The sequence below is a fragment of the Salvia miltiorrhiza genome, chromosome 2 (genome assembly GCF_028751815.1).
Source record: "Salvia miltiorrhiza cultivar Shanhuang (shh) chromosome 2, IMPLAD_Smil_shh, whole genome shotgun sequence".
Taxonomy (NCBI): domain Eukaryota; kingdom Viridiplantae; phylum Streptophyta; class Magnoliopsida; order Lamiales; family Lamiaceae; genus Salvia; species Salvia miltiorrhiza.
Window position 1 is genome coordinate 68,387,506 of NC_080388.1, and position 16,341 is coordinate 68,403,846.

The 16,341-nt window shown below is 35.7% G+C and overlaps 2 protein-coding genes across 2 annotated transcripts in view; one reads left to right on the top strand and one right to left on the bottom strand.

Moving 5' to 3' along the window:
- Nucleotides 1-16,341, top strand: part of LOC131008566 (uncharacterized) — a 590,934-nt gene that overhangs the window by 215,639 nt on the left and 358,954 nt on the right. The window lies entirely within an intron of this gene.
- On the bottom strand, nucleotides 10,666-12,402 carry LOC131008609 (nudix hydrolase 17, mitochondrial-like). Its single transcript, XM_057935547.1, has 5 exons — nucleotides 12,048-12,402; nucleotides 11,760-11,871; nucleotides 11,605-11,688; nucleotides 11,396-11,524; nucleotides 10,666-11,053 (listed from the first exon to the last, which is right to left on the bottom strand). Exons 1-5 carry the CDS (start codon nucleotides 12,137-12,139, stop codon nucleotides 10,967-10,969), a joined length of 504 nt encoding a protein of 167 aa, XP_057791530.1. The 5' UTR covers nucleotides 12,140-12,402; the 3' UTR covers nucleotides 10,666-10,966.

Here is a 16,341-nt window from a genome sequence, read left to right on the forward strand (position 1 = left end):
TGCTGCTACGGGTAAACAAATAGAGGACGACGAGATGGGGGGCGCAGTGAGTGCCGGGCGGCGCTGGTCGTGGCGGCGAGTCGCGACGGCGGTGGCAGGGCACGGCGATGGTGAAGAGAGAAAGAGGCCAGGTCCGATTTGGGGGAAATTTTGAGGTGTTAGCGTGAAAATTGAGCGGGAGCAATGAATAAGGATTTTAGGCGTTGAAGAAATGAAGTCAAATCTTTTTCTTTCTTTTTTTTTCTTTTTTTTTTCTTTTGTTTCACTTTTATTATTTAATTTTTGGTATTTAGGTTTTTAATAATGTATTTAGATTTTATTATTTTTCAAAGTCTAACTAGAAATAAATTCAGATTTTAGGATAAACACTTAATTTGTTATTTTTTAATATAATATAATATAATATAATATAATATAATATTATTTTAAAAAAATTAATAAAAAAATTATACATAATAGTTTTTAGAGACGCTCATACATAACGGTTCAAAAACCGTTGTAAATGACTCTTATACATAACGGTTCTTTAGCGTTATAAATAAATGTTATAAAAGATGGTCATAGATAACGGTGGTGTAACGGTTTTGTAATATCGTTATTTATGCAACTAATAGATAACGCAAAAACATAACGCATTTGTTCAAACCGTTATCTATGCATTTAGACAACATTACATAGATAACGGATTTTCGAAAAAATGTTATCTATTCCTAAAAGTGCGCTCATACATAACGGTTTTTGAAAAAAACCGTTATCTATGTACTGTTATGTATGTAAACTTTTGTAGTAGTGTTATGAAATTTCTTAATAGTTTTTATGTAAGTTAATGTTGAAATGAAATTCATTTTTATATATACTCCATCTGTCCACAAAAAATAATTCATTTTTATCATTTTGGGACGTCTATAAAATTAGTCCATTTTCATATTTGAACATTAATACCCCACAACTTATTATCTCCAATATATCTACTTATTTACCCTTTCTACCATATGGTGGGTACTGGGTACCTTTGTCCATTCAAAATACAATTAATTATTATTATTAACATTATCTATTAAGTGAGACAATTTTTCCATTCACAATACACTCAATCATTTTTATTCAAACTCATATTGTTCTCTTCTATGACTATTTTTTATGGTCGGAGCGAGTATCTAATACAAGGTTAAATGTCTTGATTGAGAAAATATAATTCTTTTTATTAAAAGATTATGATTAAAAAAAATTGTACTCCATTCGTCTACAAAAAATAGTCCTAAAAGGGGACGACACGGATTTCAAAAAAAATAAAATTCATGAGTGTATTGTGAATGGAGAAAGGGTCTCAGCTAAAAGACATTGTTAATAATGATAATTAATTATATTGTGAGTTAAGAAAGAGACCACCATATATGTGATAGAAAGGGTAAATAAGTAGATGTATTAAAAATAATAAGTTATGACTAATATCCATAAATAGAAAGAGATTAATTTTTGTAGACGTTAAAGTGACAAAAATTGACTTTTTTATGGACGGAGAGTATATGTTATATTTTTCTCGTGAACTTTTTGGCCTTTGGCTAGGCCGATAACCGAAAATTCATGGTTAGAGCTTAAAAGTTATAGCTCGAAAAAAATAATAATAATAATAATAAAAGGTCGAAATTGTCCGAAAGGGAAATAGCTCGAAACTAAGTGAGCTGGAGCGATTGAAATCTATAGGTGTAATTAATCTTTTATATTTAACTCTTACCTCGTGGACATATGTGATCAAATGAGGTTGGTAGCATCCATCTTCATATTTTGTCAGGTTCACTTACGTTTATCAGATTGGTTGCTTCCTGTTTGGCCTTAGTCAAGTAGATGCTTCACATTGAGCTCTTCATCCTAACTCATCTAACAAAATTTGTTGGATCATCATCTTGAGCGAGGATTTTAAGATCATTCAAAACATCTTAAATGAACTCTTCACATCCAACTATTGGGATCTAAAGAAATCATTTTTGAAGACTAATGAGTTATGTGACTAACAGATTAAGCTGGATGCAGACAGCATGGAGAAAAAGTCGATGTTAACCTGAAAAAATATTACCAAATTGATTATTCTAAGCTGATTAGTTATGAATGAAGATTGAACCAAATTAGTTGCAACTGAGTCCGCCCACAACTCAAGATTAAAGCAAGCGCTTACTCACAACAGCCTCAGTAGCCATTCCATTCTAAATTTTACTCAAGAGGGTGCAAGAAGAAGACAATTGAGATATTGTGAGTGTAGAGTGTGTAGAAATAGAGAGGATGATTTTAGAGTGGAGCTCTTGTCTCCAAAGAAGTTAGAATGTATTAGATGTGGTTGGTGTGACTTGTTACAAATGGTTTACAAGAGTCCCTATTTATAGGGATGATGATTCTAGATCCATTTAAGTACTTGAAGAATTTAGAATTCTCTACTAAAATATCTTTAGATATATCTAGATTACATAGATATTTCTCGACATGTATTCTCCATTGGAATTGGTTGTCTGTGTTGCTTTCCGGTCATGCATCCTTCGTATACATCTTCTCTTTCATTTAGAAGAGGCATATCTCTCATCATATTTTTCTGATGAAATAACCTCAAGGTATTTAGATTGAAATGCCCAAATCTCCGGTGCCATAGACTCATATCGTCGAGTTGAGCCACCATTGCCTTTTGTACTGAATGGGAAAGTTTTTGTTTTTTTTTTCTATTTTTAATTATGCAATATCTTGGTTATTTTTCTTATCATAAATTTGACAAGAATCTTTCTCAAAGTGGAGGGCATATCCACACTTTCCTACATTTGGCCAACACTTAATAGGCTTTGTGCAAGATGTGGTACTAGGAAAACATTTCTAATAAACCGCATACCTTTATTAGTTTCTATGGCAATGGTACATTTCCCTTTCGTCTCCACCAATTCTCCATTGCCCATCTTCACCTTCGTGTTGATTGAAGTATCTAACTCATGAAAAATAGTCTTGTTGGATGTCATGTGGTTACCGCATCCGCTATCAATGTACCATTATTCTTCTCTTGCTTCCGTTGTTGAGTAACATGCATAGATTATGTACTCTTTCTCATTTTGATCTTCTGAATAGTTGGCTTGATGCTTTCTTCTATGTCTGCAATCCTTCTGCACATGCCCGAACCTTTTGCAATTTTTGCATTGTGGCTTTCCTCGATGATAGCAGTCCTTCTCCAAGTGATTTGTCCTTTTGCAAATTCCGCATGGTGGAAAGTTTTTCTTGCTCTTCTTGTTGTTGGGGCTTCATTTCTTGTGATTGCTTCTAAAATTTACACAATTTCTTGTCTTATTGCCTTTAACGTTGAGCTTGGACTGAAAGACACTCTCAAGTTAACTTTCATGTCGCCTACTCAATCCTTGCTCGTGTGCTTCCAAGGAACCCATCATTTTTGGCAAATCTTTTGATTCAATCTCCGCCACTACTGGATCATACTTCTCGGTAAGGCTAATTAAGACCTTGTGTATGATCCTTTCATTGGAGACATTATCTCCGTATGACCGCATTTGGTAGATTATTTTCATTATTCTTGAGAAATAATCTTTTGCGGCCTCAGAATCTTTCATTTTAAGATTCTCTAGTTCTCGCCTTAAACTTTGTAGTTTAATGGTCCGAACTTTAACATTTCCTTGGAACTCCTCCTTAAGGATATCCCAAGCTTCTTTTGCAGTAGTGGCTCGAATAATTCTTGACATAATAGAATCACTAACAAATTGTTGGAGAAGATAAAGAGCTTTAGCATTTTATTGCTTTAATTTCTTACGTACCTCGAATGAGGATGTCTTGTCAATATCTTCCCTCGGCATGGTGATTCCTTCTTCAATGACATCCCAAAGATCTTGGGATTCAAGGCAAGTCTTCATACGAACAGTCCAATAATCGTAGTTTTCTCCATTGAATATTGGAGTCGTGATAGAGAGACTTGACGATGCCATAACGCCCATTTATGATCGAACAAGCTTTGATGCCACTTGTTAGGAAATGTTAGAAAATGTGGAAGTGGTTAGAGGTGTTTTGAATGTGGTGATTAATTTAGCAAGGTGATAGTAGATTAATATTGTGAAAGTAGTGTGTGTAAAAATAGAGAGAATGATTTTAGAATGAAGCTCGTCTCCAAAAGAACTTAGATGTGGTTGGAGTGACTTGTTACAAATAGTTTACAAGAGTCCCTATTTATAAGTGTTAGATGATGATTATTTAAGTACTTGAGGGATCTAGAATTCTCTACTAAAATATCCTAGAATTTATCTAGATTACATAGATGAATCTAATTAGTAGTAAATTCTCTAGAATATATCTAAATCCTTACTTAAAATATTCTAGATAAATGCATCACGTACGCTTCAATAAACATCACAACAAAATAATTTTAACGTTTTGATTATTCGAGATATTATAATTTATTTCTGAATCTCCACATCATCCAAGCAATGTATAGAGTCAGCCGAGTTTCTAGCTATAATAGGAATATCAATAGTATAGGCCCATTTTAGCATAAGCACCAATAATTTATAGTAGTATTATTTGGATGCATTTTAATTTTCTTTACAACAGTTGCATTGCATTATTTATGATCTTATCCAAATATCGATCCTTGTGTTGAATGGTTGGAATGGATTCCTGATTAATTAATTAGATATATAGTTTTGATTGAAATGTATTATATTGTGTATTAATTATAGTGTTGAATGGTTGGAATGGATCCTTGTGTTGAATGGTTGGAATGGATCCTTGTGTTGAATGGTTGGAATGGATTCCTGACTAAATCTGAGGAACAAAGTCGTTCAAAGCAAAGCAAAAGGTATTCAAAGCAAAGCAAAAGGTTTGGTGAACAAAATTCAAAAGGAAAAAAAGGGAGAGAAAAGAAAAAGAATAGAGCCAGGGAGAAAGAGAAATGGGAACACTTCATTTCAGATTTAGAGCCAATTGATGGAAGGGGGGAGGAAGTGGCAGAGCAGGAAAGACAGGGGGAGAACGAAGAAGGGCATGAGACGACAGTTGGGGAGCAAATTTCAGGTCAGCAGATCTGGGATTTTGGAAAGAAGATCGGGCTTTCAAGTCAAATTCCAGACGAAGATGTTGCTCGACAGATTGAGGCGCAAGGTAATTTTCTTTCTTGCGTAAATGCTAGGAGTATTTTGAGGAATGTTTAATGAATTTGTTATCTTATAACATTCGGGGCTTGGGGAGTGTTGCGAAGCAGAGAGATGTTACTGATTTGGTGAAAGGGCAGAAGATCGATTTTTGTTGCTTGCAGGAGACAAAGATGGAGGTGTTCAGGGATTTGTTTTGTAAATCTTGGTGGGGGTCTAATTATACAGACAGAGCGATTAGGAATTCGGAGGGAAGGGCAGGAGGAATTGTATGCTTGTGGAATAGGGAGGTTTTCGAAGCTTCTAGTACGTGGGATTTACCGGGGGCGGTGGTGGTGAATGGTAGGTACAAGGAGGGTGATATTTTATGTTGCATCATCAACGTGTACGCACCAGTCGGCACAGGGGATAAGCGGATCTTGTGGGATGTCTTAAGCTCAATTGTGGAACAAAATACGGATAGGAGTGTATGTATCTTGGGCGACTTTAACTCAGTTAGGAGGAGGGATGAACGTGTGGGCAGTGGGGAGACGTTTTGCGCGGCTGATGCAAGAAGTTTTGAAGAATTTATTCAGGGGAACGATTTGGAGGAAATTAAAACTCAAGGCCGGAAGTTTACTTGGCACAAACCAAATGGAAAGTGCAAGAGTAAGATTGATCGCTTCCTCGTTAATGAGAATTGGCTGGCTGCTTGGGAACGGACGTCGGCACGAGGACTTCAACGTTCAATTTCGGATCACTGTCCGATTATTCTCACTACAAGATCGGAGGATTGGGGACCAAGACCTTTTCGGTTCCTCAATGCATGGGTGAATCATTCGGAGTTCGAGGAGATGGTCAAGCAGGTTTGGACAGGGACTAAGGTGGGGGGATGGAGATTTTTTGAGGTTAAGGAGAAACTAAAGAAACTAAAAGAGGCCTTGAAGGTGTGGAATCGGACATCTTTCGGTGAGATTGATCACAAAATTAAAGAACTTCAGAAGGAACTTCAAGAGAAAGATAAGGTGGACGAACAGAGAGGTCTTCAAGAATCAGAGGTGATTAAGAGAAATGAGATTCAAGCCCTGCTCTCCCTTCAACTGAAGAATAAACAGATGATGCTGCAACAGAAAGCCAAAATCAAATGGCTCAAAGAGGGAGACATTAATTCGGGTTTTTTCCATAGGGCAATTCGTGGGAGACGTGTTAAAAACGAGATTGGCGGAATGCTCTTTGATAACTCGTGGATATCTAAACCGGAAGAGGTTAAAGCAAGAGTGAGAAATCATTTTGAAGCTTTTTTCAAAAGGAATGAACGACTGATGCCCGATTTCCCCCTGGACTTCATGAGGAGGAAAATTTCAAATGACGAGAGGCAGTGGCTGATCAGGGATTTTGATCTGGACGAGATTAAAGAAGCAGTTTGGAGCTGTAGTGGAGACAAGAGTCCGGGACCCGATGGATTTAACTTCACATTCTGGAGAGCGGCGTGGCACGTGGTTAAAGAGGACTTACTCCAGGTTTTGAAGGAATTTCATGAAAGCGGCAAAATACCGAAAGGTGGTAACGCCTCTTTTATTGTTTTGATTCCGAAGAAAGAAGGGGCTGGGTCGCTCGATGATTTTCGCCCAATTTCTCTTATCACTAGCTTGTTCAAAATTGTGGCTAAAATCCTGGCTGAGAGATTGAAGAGGGTTATGGGGTCGATCATTTCCGATAATCAAAGTGCTTTTGTCAAGGGTAGCTTCATCCTAGATGGGGTGGTTATCCTGAATGAAGCTATTTTTGAGGCAAAAAAGAAGAGAGTGGGCCGTATTTTCTTCAAGATTGACTTCGCAAAAGCATACGACTCTGTGCAATGGGATTTCTTGGATATGCTTCTAGATCGACTTAACTTTGACGGAGTTTGGAGGAAGTGGATTAAAGGGTGTCTGGAATCTGGAATGGCAAGTGTATTGGTGAACGGGTCATCGACGGGAGAATTCAAAATGGAGAGAGGTTTGAGACAGGGTGACCCATTGTCACCTTTCCTGTTCCTTATCGTGGCGGAAGGCCTTAACGAGTTCATTGAAAGAGCAACGGAGAGGCAGTTCCTGGTCCCGGCGAAGATTGGCAAGGATAAAGTGCCCATTTCACATCTACAGTACGCGGACGATACTATCTTCTTGTTGGAGGCAGATGACAAGAATATGGAGAGCGTAAAAAAACTCCTGATTCTCTTTCAGTTCGCCTCGGGTTTAGCTGTAAATTTCGACAAAAGTTGTCTTCTGACAGTGGGAGTGGATGAGGCAGTTGAGAGGAGATGGGCATCGCTCCTCATGTGCAAGATCGGTTCCTTTCCGTGCAACTACTTGGGTACTAAAGTGGGGGGGCGCAGCAATGGTGTTGGAGATTGGAAGTTTTTGATTGAAAAAGTTTCAAACAAAGTGGCAAGCTGGAAGAAGAGACACCTTTCATTGGCAGGGCGAATTACTCTAGTCAAGTCGGTGTTGCAATCCATCCCGGTATATCAATTATCCCTCGCTTTCATACCTAAAGCGGTGATTAAGGAACTTAATTCACTGTTCACCAAATTTTTGTGGGGAGGAGGCACACAGATGGGGGGTATCACTTGGTTCAAGTGGAATGCCTTGTGCCTAAACAAGGATTCAGGAGGTCTGGGGTTTCGGAATATCGATTGGTTTAATCAGGTCCTGTTAAGTAAGTGGCTCTGGAGATTTTTAGGGGAGGGGAAAGCTCTGTGGGTAAGGGTGATCAAATCGATTTATGGGGGGCTAGTGTGGGGGGAAGGGGGTGAATGTTCGGTGGCGGGAAGAGGTGGACAGAAAGGGTGGTGGCAGAAAATTGTGGATAAGGTAGGAGGAAGGAGAGATCGGTGGTTCATCAATAATTTGAGGCGAAGAATTGGGGATGGGCTTGATACCAGCTTTTGGGAGGATGTGTGGGCGGTTGACAAACCCCTTAAGTTTGTGTTTCCGAGACTGTATAATTTGAGCCTGAACAAGAAAAGGCTGGTTGGTGAAAGTGGATTTTGGGAAGGAGGGTCGTGGGTGTGGAGGGTGGAGTGGAGGAGGGAGTTAAGGGAGAGGGAGAAAGGGTTTGCGGAGGATCTCCAGTTGGTTATAGCTGATTTTGTTCCTTGTGTAGATGTAATAGACGGATGGAACTGGAAGGCGACACCAGATGGATGCTTCACAATCAAGTCGGCATATGAAATTGTGGCAAAAACAAGAGAGGAGCAACAAGTTTTACCTTTGGAGATGGCAAAGGTTTGGAAGGCCCCAACACCAAATAAAGCCAAGGTGACGGCATGGAGATGTCTTAGAAACAGATTGGCAACATGTGATAATCTGAGTAGAAGAAATGTCCAGATCAGCGTGGAGGAGAGATGGTGCAATGCCTGTGTTTCTAGTGAGGAAACGACGGAACACCTGTTCCTCTATTGTCCTAAAGCAGCGGCGGTGTGGGACCAGATCTTTCAATGGCTTGACATCAAAACGGCAAATCCGAGAGGTATTTTTCAACACTTCATTTCTTTCATTGCGGCTGGAAAAAAGAAGAGAGAAAGAAGACTGCTTAAAGCTTTGTGGGTGGGAACAGTGTGGTTGCTCTGGGAAAGCAGGAATGATAGTCGTTTCCGGGACAAGGCTTGGGATATTGATAGACTTGTTTTACAGATTAAGGGGAGACTTTGGAGTTGGAACGAGGCCTACAAAATCGTGGAGTTAGGAATTACTTTTACTTCTTGGTGTTCCAAAGACTTCAAACTTGTTTTGTTGTTTTGATTGGCATTCCTGATGCCTTGATCCCTTTTCTTTTAATAAAATTTTTACTTTACTGATCAAAAAAAAAACAGTAGAAGGCAGGAGATAATTGCATTGCATGCCAAAGACATTCTCTTCTGATGCAGCATGTGTCATGTCTGTTGGAATCCAACTCTCATAATGTTCCCATTCCATCAAACATTATATCCATTAATATTTCGACATATTCGTTACACTTGTCATTGTTTCTCATTATGTTACAAATTACACACAAAACTCAAAGCATTTATATATGTACCTGTATAGGTATGGTCATGGATGCATGGTTTCCCCCTTCAGTTTTCCAAATTAAGAATTACTCCCTCCGTCCACGAAATGAGTACTCATTTGTGGACGGCACGGGTTTTAAGAAATGTATGGAGTGTAGTGTGAATAGTTTAAGGGTCCCACTTTTTGAGTGTATTAATTAAAGAGATGTGTGGGGTACACTTGCCAAAAAGGGAAATGGGTACTCATTTCGTGGACGGACGAAAAAGGAAATATGGGTACTCATTTCGTGGACGGAGGGAGTAAAAAATATTCCCTCCAAGTTTTATTACATTGATTTGAGAAATTATCTATCAGACCTTCGTCCTTTAGGCTTGATTCAAATACTATTTTACATCTTGTGTTGGATTTATTCTCAAATTCGAGGCTATCATCACACGATTTTTAAAAATTTGTAATTGCCATTGCCTTGTTAACGAAACAGTAGTTAGCGTTAATTTTGATAAATTTTCATGTTACTTTAACTTGGATTGTTTGTTATATCTTACATTTTGTAAACTATTTTTGAAAATTTTCTATTCTGTATCCTCATGCATTGATATTTCCATCTTTTTTTTTAGCTAACTCCAATATTATGTCTCCTTGAGAAGCTGCTTTCTCGAATATTATGTCTCCTTAACCAAAAGCCCACCAAATTCCATCACCTACTGGACATCGACGGTGGTGTGGATTTTTGGGCCGGGTTCCTTTTCCTAGCTAGCAATTATCATCAACTCAATTAAAAAAAATGATGTTTTTGTCCAACAATATGCTTTTAATTTCTGTATTCAAGAATTTGTGTTGTAGGTCGCTCAAGATTTCCGTCATTAATTGGTTGATGATAGTAGCTCAAAAACAATCAGTTTGAAATAATTCTAGATTTGACGTGTCGCAATTCGTCCAAATTTGGGCAATGTTCCTGCCGAGATAATGAGATTGCTGGAGATTCCGGAGGTATGAACACAACCTTCACGGCGGCGGCCGTCGAGGGTATGAATAGTGTAGGCGGATTTAATCGAGGGAGGAGAGAGAGGAGGCAGATTGGAGATTTTTAAGTGAGAAAGCCATCTACACTGTTAATAGACACGTGGTGAAAGATTAAGAGGTGGTGCAATGCATGTGATGCAGGAAATATTTATTAAACCCTTGATAGTTTGACTGTCGAATAAGTAATTTATATATCATTTAATTTTTAATATAATTTGAATCATACTACATAATAGGTTTGATTTGCAGAATTATATAAAAGTTGTCAATTTGTGCATTTCATTACTCATTATCAATAGTCGGTTTAAAAAATTAACTGTTCATTCTTTACCAAATATGTACTACTTCATAGTACATTCACTCAAATTCATTCATAATACATATTAGTAAATCTCCAACATAGTAGCACAATTTTTTATTTTAATAGCGTCGTCGTCGGCAACCGGTGTCAATCATTTCAATCAAAAGAGTTAAAAGAAGTAGTATATATATTTTGTTAAAGTAGAGTACCCTGGCCCAATAATAATCAAAATTTCATTTATAATTTGATGCATGCCTTTTACAATTGTTGATAGTGTTTGAAGTTAGTTTAGCAACATGGCTGTTAACGCGTGCAGCAAATAAAAAGACGAAGAGAAATCGAAATTGAAGCGTTGAAAATGGATTTGGTCGTTCAGTATTGGCGTCCAAGTCCAACATCACATTGATACGACTTTCCAAGGAAGCTTCAAAACAACTAGAATTAATTACCTCCAAAGTATGAAAATGGAAAAAAAATGAAAGAATTAAAGAATATTAATTGTGTAAAGCAAATTAAGTTTGAAGTTGGCATAGAAAGGCGTCAAGCGCGTCCTTCATCCATGAGCGCGCGCACACTTGTCTGGCTTCATCAACCCTCATCTGCAATTAATATCACTATCAGCATTGCATTATATGTATATACTCTCTCCGTCCATAAAAGAATTTCTTAGGAGGGAGTGACACGGGTTTTAAGAAAAAATATTGTTGAGTGTATTGAGAGTGGATAAAAGGTAGTTGAATGTATTGGGAGTGATGAAAATGTGTTATAATTAATATTGGGAGGTGTGAAAAGTGAAAAGTGAAAAGTAAGAGGATTATAAGTGGTGGGGTATAGTCCAAAAATAGATAGGAAGCTCTTTTGTGGACGTCCCAAAAATGAAAGATAAGAAGTTCTTTCGTGGACGAATGGAGGATATGTGTGTGGACTAATTAATTACATACCCATACGCGTCGGCGGACATCTTTCTCTGGCCATACATCTAATTCCTCTGTCACCAGCAACGAGAACATCGACGCCTCGTGAAACTTTTCTTGCCGTTTGCTCTTGAATATCCATTCACCCAATTTATGCTGCAAGTGCAAACCACAATCATTGTAATTAATTTCATCAAATGCCTTTTTCCATGCAAATTAAATGTTTATATATATACCTCGAGGGATCCCACCACACCAGCTTCCTCCAACGTCTCTCTTAAAGCTGCCAATTCGATTTCCTCGTCGACTTCCCAACCACCCTGATCGTACATTTCATTGCAAATGTTAACCAAATTTGTTTCAATTAATTTTGCAAATATTGAGATGTTACCTTAGGGAACATCATGCTTGCACTCTTCTGGGAGCTTATTAAAAGCACCTCCAAATCCTCAATCAAACTCCCATCAATCTCCTTGCTCTGCTTTATTCTGTATGGTATACATCTGCACCAGTTTGCTAATTGTCAGAAATCAGATATTATTTCCTTTTCCAAAAACAGAAATATTATACTACCTCCGCATATACAAGTTGCAAGAACCAAAATTGCAAGGCAAAACAAAGGAATAGTAGTAATTTATTTTATTTTTTCTTGTTTTAAAAGAAAAAAGGAAACACATACCCAACAACCAAACGAAATCCCTGATTGTAGCGCTGCAGAGTTCTGCCGGAGCGAGAGGGCGAATTCGCCAGTTTCTTGATTTGGAGAGTCATAACAAAATTAAATTAACTAATTACTTATTTTTCAGGGAAAATCCAGAGAAAATTGATGGGAACGAGCGAAGAAATTTCAAATTCGGAAATATATAGAGATGAAAAGGTAAATCCATCTCCACCCGTTTTTATAACGATGGAAGAAAACAAAGAGAATAAATGATCGGTTCGCAATTTTATTTTAAATCCGTGTAAGGAAATAATATACTATATACTATTATTATTCAATGATAAGAAACGAGTAGGAATTAAATAAACGATAAAGAGCAATAGTTAGGTTGTTTGTTTCTGAGTGTGTAATTGCGTACGCGGCGACGTCGCTTTCGATGTTTATGTTTATGGTGAAGTAGTGGACTGCAGTCATGTAGGGCGTGTAATAATAATGATAATGATAAATAGTATATAATATTATAGTATAATTAATAAAGATAATGGCTAATATCTTAATTTTACACTTGCTCAACTCAACTAACGTTTCCATCAAAAGAATATGTAGATGGAGGCATATTTTAGCTGACGAGTCCCATATATAACTGAACCAAGACCATGATATCAAAACTAGATATTTTTTATAACAAATTTGTAACAATAACTAATTTGATTAGAAAATACCCAATATAGTCAAAGTGATAGGAAAACATACTAACCCATGTTTGTAATACCTTTAAGCCCACTTGACCATTTTAAGTAATGCGGGTCCCGTATACGTAGTTACTTTTATTAAATCATTTATATATATATATATATATAACTAAATAAATATGATTACAATTTCTAAATGTTTTAGATACGAAATACTTAATTCATATTTTATAAGAATGTATATATTTACTTATTGAATAATAAAAATATAAATAGGTAACTATAATTAAGTATCCAAAAGAAGGAAGACATTTTCAAAAGAAGGAGGACATTTCCTTTGGGACGGAGGGACTATTAAGTTTTGTTAGATAATAATAATAATAATATACATGTAAGAAAAAAAAGTAGCACCTTAGTTGAGTTATATTCACGTTATAAAACTACCATATTTCACCTTGTAAAACTACCATCCCTGATTAGTCATTACTTCTAGATAAGATTTTTCCAATTAAAAACATCAATGGCGGCTGAAAATATTGAGATTAATTACTATTTTACCCTTCCTAGTAGCACCTGGTTTAAATATTTAGAATATGAACTTCATGATTGAGAAAATTGTTGCCACTCTCATGAAAAGCTGCTTCCCTCTTGAGAAAGTTTTCAAGCGGTTTGCAAATTTATTAGAGTGGGAAGATAGTATTTTAGAGAGTGATAATATTATGAAAATTTAGTTAATTTTTATCTTTATGTCTAGGCTTTAGATTTTGAAGTAGGAATTGCTGAACTTGCTTGTGTTAAATTAATAAAGGAGTGTGTTAACAATATTTAATGAGCTTAGCTGTTTTTGATACAATAATCGTGTGAATCTTAATTCTCGTCAAACTTTGTTTCCTAGTTTCTCTTGTGGAAGAGTCTTGATAGAAGGATAAAAACTTGTAGTAGTTCATAATCATAAATTAGCGTGTTAGTTTGGTTTATTATTGAACAAGTGAGGTTGGGTTGCATTGAATTTAAGTGAGAGCAGTGCATGGAGACACGTTTTAATTTTCTTCATATTAAACTCTATATCCTCTCTAATTCCACTTTTATTTTGACTATTTCAACAACTTGACTTCCTACTATTTCCCTACTCATCATCATTCATTCCTACAAGGATAACTCTAATTTCCTGGGGAATCGAGGCTTTCTTTTTCTTTTTTTTAAATATATATATATATATATATATATATATATATATATATGTCTTCTCCCTATATATATATATATATATATATATATATATATATAGGGGGCGGTTATTCAATAAACCACCCTTATTTTAAGAATTACGAACCAGCAAAAATGCATGAATTTTATGTATAACACGCATGAATAAACTGTATAAAGGCATGAATTGCGAAAAACAATTTTTTGCTACCTTTGGGATTCGAACTCAGGACCATAAATTTATCCAACAAGGTGATGAATCAACCGTAGATCTTGATGATCTAAGGGCTGAAAATGGTTCCTAATTTATATTTTAAGAAGCGTTCTTATTTTAGCCTTCCCCTATATATATATATATATATATATAATGCTTAATTGCCTTAAGAAGACCCATTTTTTTCATTTGTATGTGATTTTCAAAACTTAAATTTAAATACTCTCTATTTTCCATTTGTTCTAAAAAAATTCTATCTATTTTTGAACTACACTTCACCACTAATAATATTATATTTATTATTATTTTTTACCTTTTCATCACTCTTAAATAATACTACATTTATTCTTATTTTTCAACTTTTCGTCTTAAAACTCGTGACCCTCCCTGCTAAAAAGTTATTTGAGGCACGAAAAGTGTATAATTTTTTATTTATGTGATTTGTCCCATGAATTTTGTCCAAACTAATTATGATATGAAAAAACCGGAAAATAATGTGGCAATCTATGTTGCATAGGAGCGGGGGTGCGGATGCGGGGGCGATACGATACGAGTACGGGGATACGGGTTTCTAAAAATTTATAGGGTGCGATTTGTCAAGGATACATCTAATTATTAAAATTTTATTATATATAATGCTTATAAAATATATACAATCTAAATTTTCTTAAATTAATTATATGTAATTTACATTTTATTTTACTCAAAAGTTAAGCATTTTCAATTATATAAGTTAATTGGGCAACAATATAACGATTCAAATATTATTAGTCCAATAAAATTATCAAAATCAACCTTGTGTAGGCCTTTCGTGCATGAGATACGTGAATTTCGCCTATGGAATTTGCGAATCCGGTTTATTTTTATAAATTATTTTAAAAGATACGCCATGTGGCGAATCGGGTGCGAATCCGACGAGAATCCGAGAAAATCGCACCCAAAAGAATCCGATTCGCCGTACATACTAATTTTTGAAGAATCCGTGCATCATAGGTGGCAATCAAAATGACTTTGTTTCCATCAAAAAACGACACTATTTGAATTGCCATATAAAATCAAAAAATTAAAATATTTTTCAAATCACCTCTAACTCAGGTCACCCTAATGTAATCCTCCTCTATCAGGTCATCAGCTTTCAGGTCACCCACACTGTGAATGCTCTTATACGATTATACTGAGAGCTTCAACGCATAAATCAATCTAAGTATTTTTGTTTTTTGTGCTTTCATGTTGGCAATTAAAACGAGATCGTCTTAGTTGGCACGTTATTTTCAATTTTAACATGTCAATTTCAATTTGGAGGCAATTGACTTCCGTGGAAAAATTTGGATAAATTAAAAATTGATGCATTTAAATTACATATTGTAAGATTATGTACATAATGAGAAAAATACTCAAAGTTGGTGTATTTTATTTATAGCTAGGGATATTGATTGGCCAACCCATTTGTTTTGGGGCTAACTTACTCGGGTTATCGGGTTTTTTGGTTTATGTTATTTGGATTGATATAATTTTTTCTTAGAAATTTTTAGCCTTAACTTTAATTAAGTTCTTCAATTTTGGGCTAATCCGTCGGGCTAATTGGGCCGGAAAGCTTACGGAAAAATTAACATTTATATAGTTTTTCCCTGATAATAATCTGACTGAATTATATTATTGAAAGCTACAATTTTTAACTAATCCTTGCATTAAAGAATAAATTATTCCACAATTCGATTAAATCTATCAAAAATAATGAAAAATAGTACTCTTATGTTACAAGATTATTCAATTGATGGGGTAAAGAAACACACATACTTACAAGATAACATCTCATAATTACGTAATTCATCTATTTTTTATTCATTTCATATCCTTCTATTTCATATAAATGAATGTTATTTTTACTCAAACTAAACACCATTAACTATTAGTATTAAGAGAGAGCTATGTGATTCTTTTTTGAATCACTAAAGAAAATAAGGATCAGGATCTGAAGTGGTGGCTACTATAATACTCCCTCCGTCCCAAAGGAAATGTCCTCCTTCTTTTGGGCACGGTTATTAAGGATGCATTATCTACCTAATCTAGTAGAAACTGAAATAATGCCGTGAAATGTCATTGAATCTTATATGCTGCCTAATCTAGTAGAAATTGAAATTTCCTTAATATTCTACTAGATTAGGTAGATAATGCATCCTTAATAAGCGTGCCCAAAAGA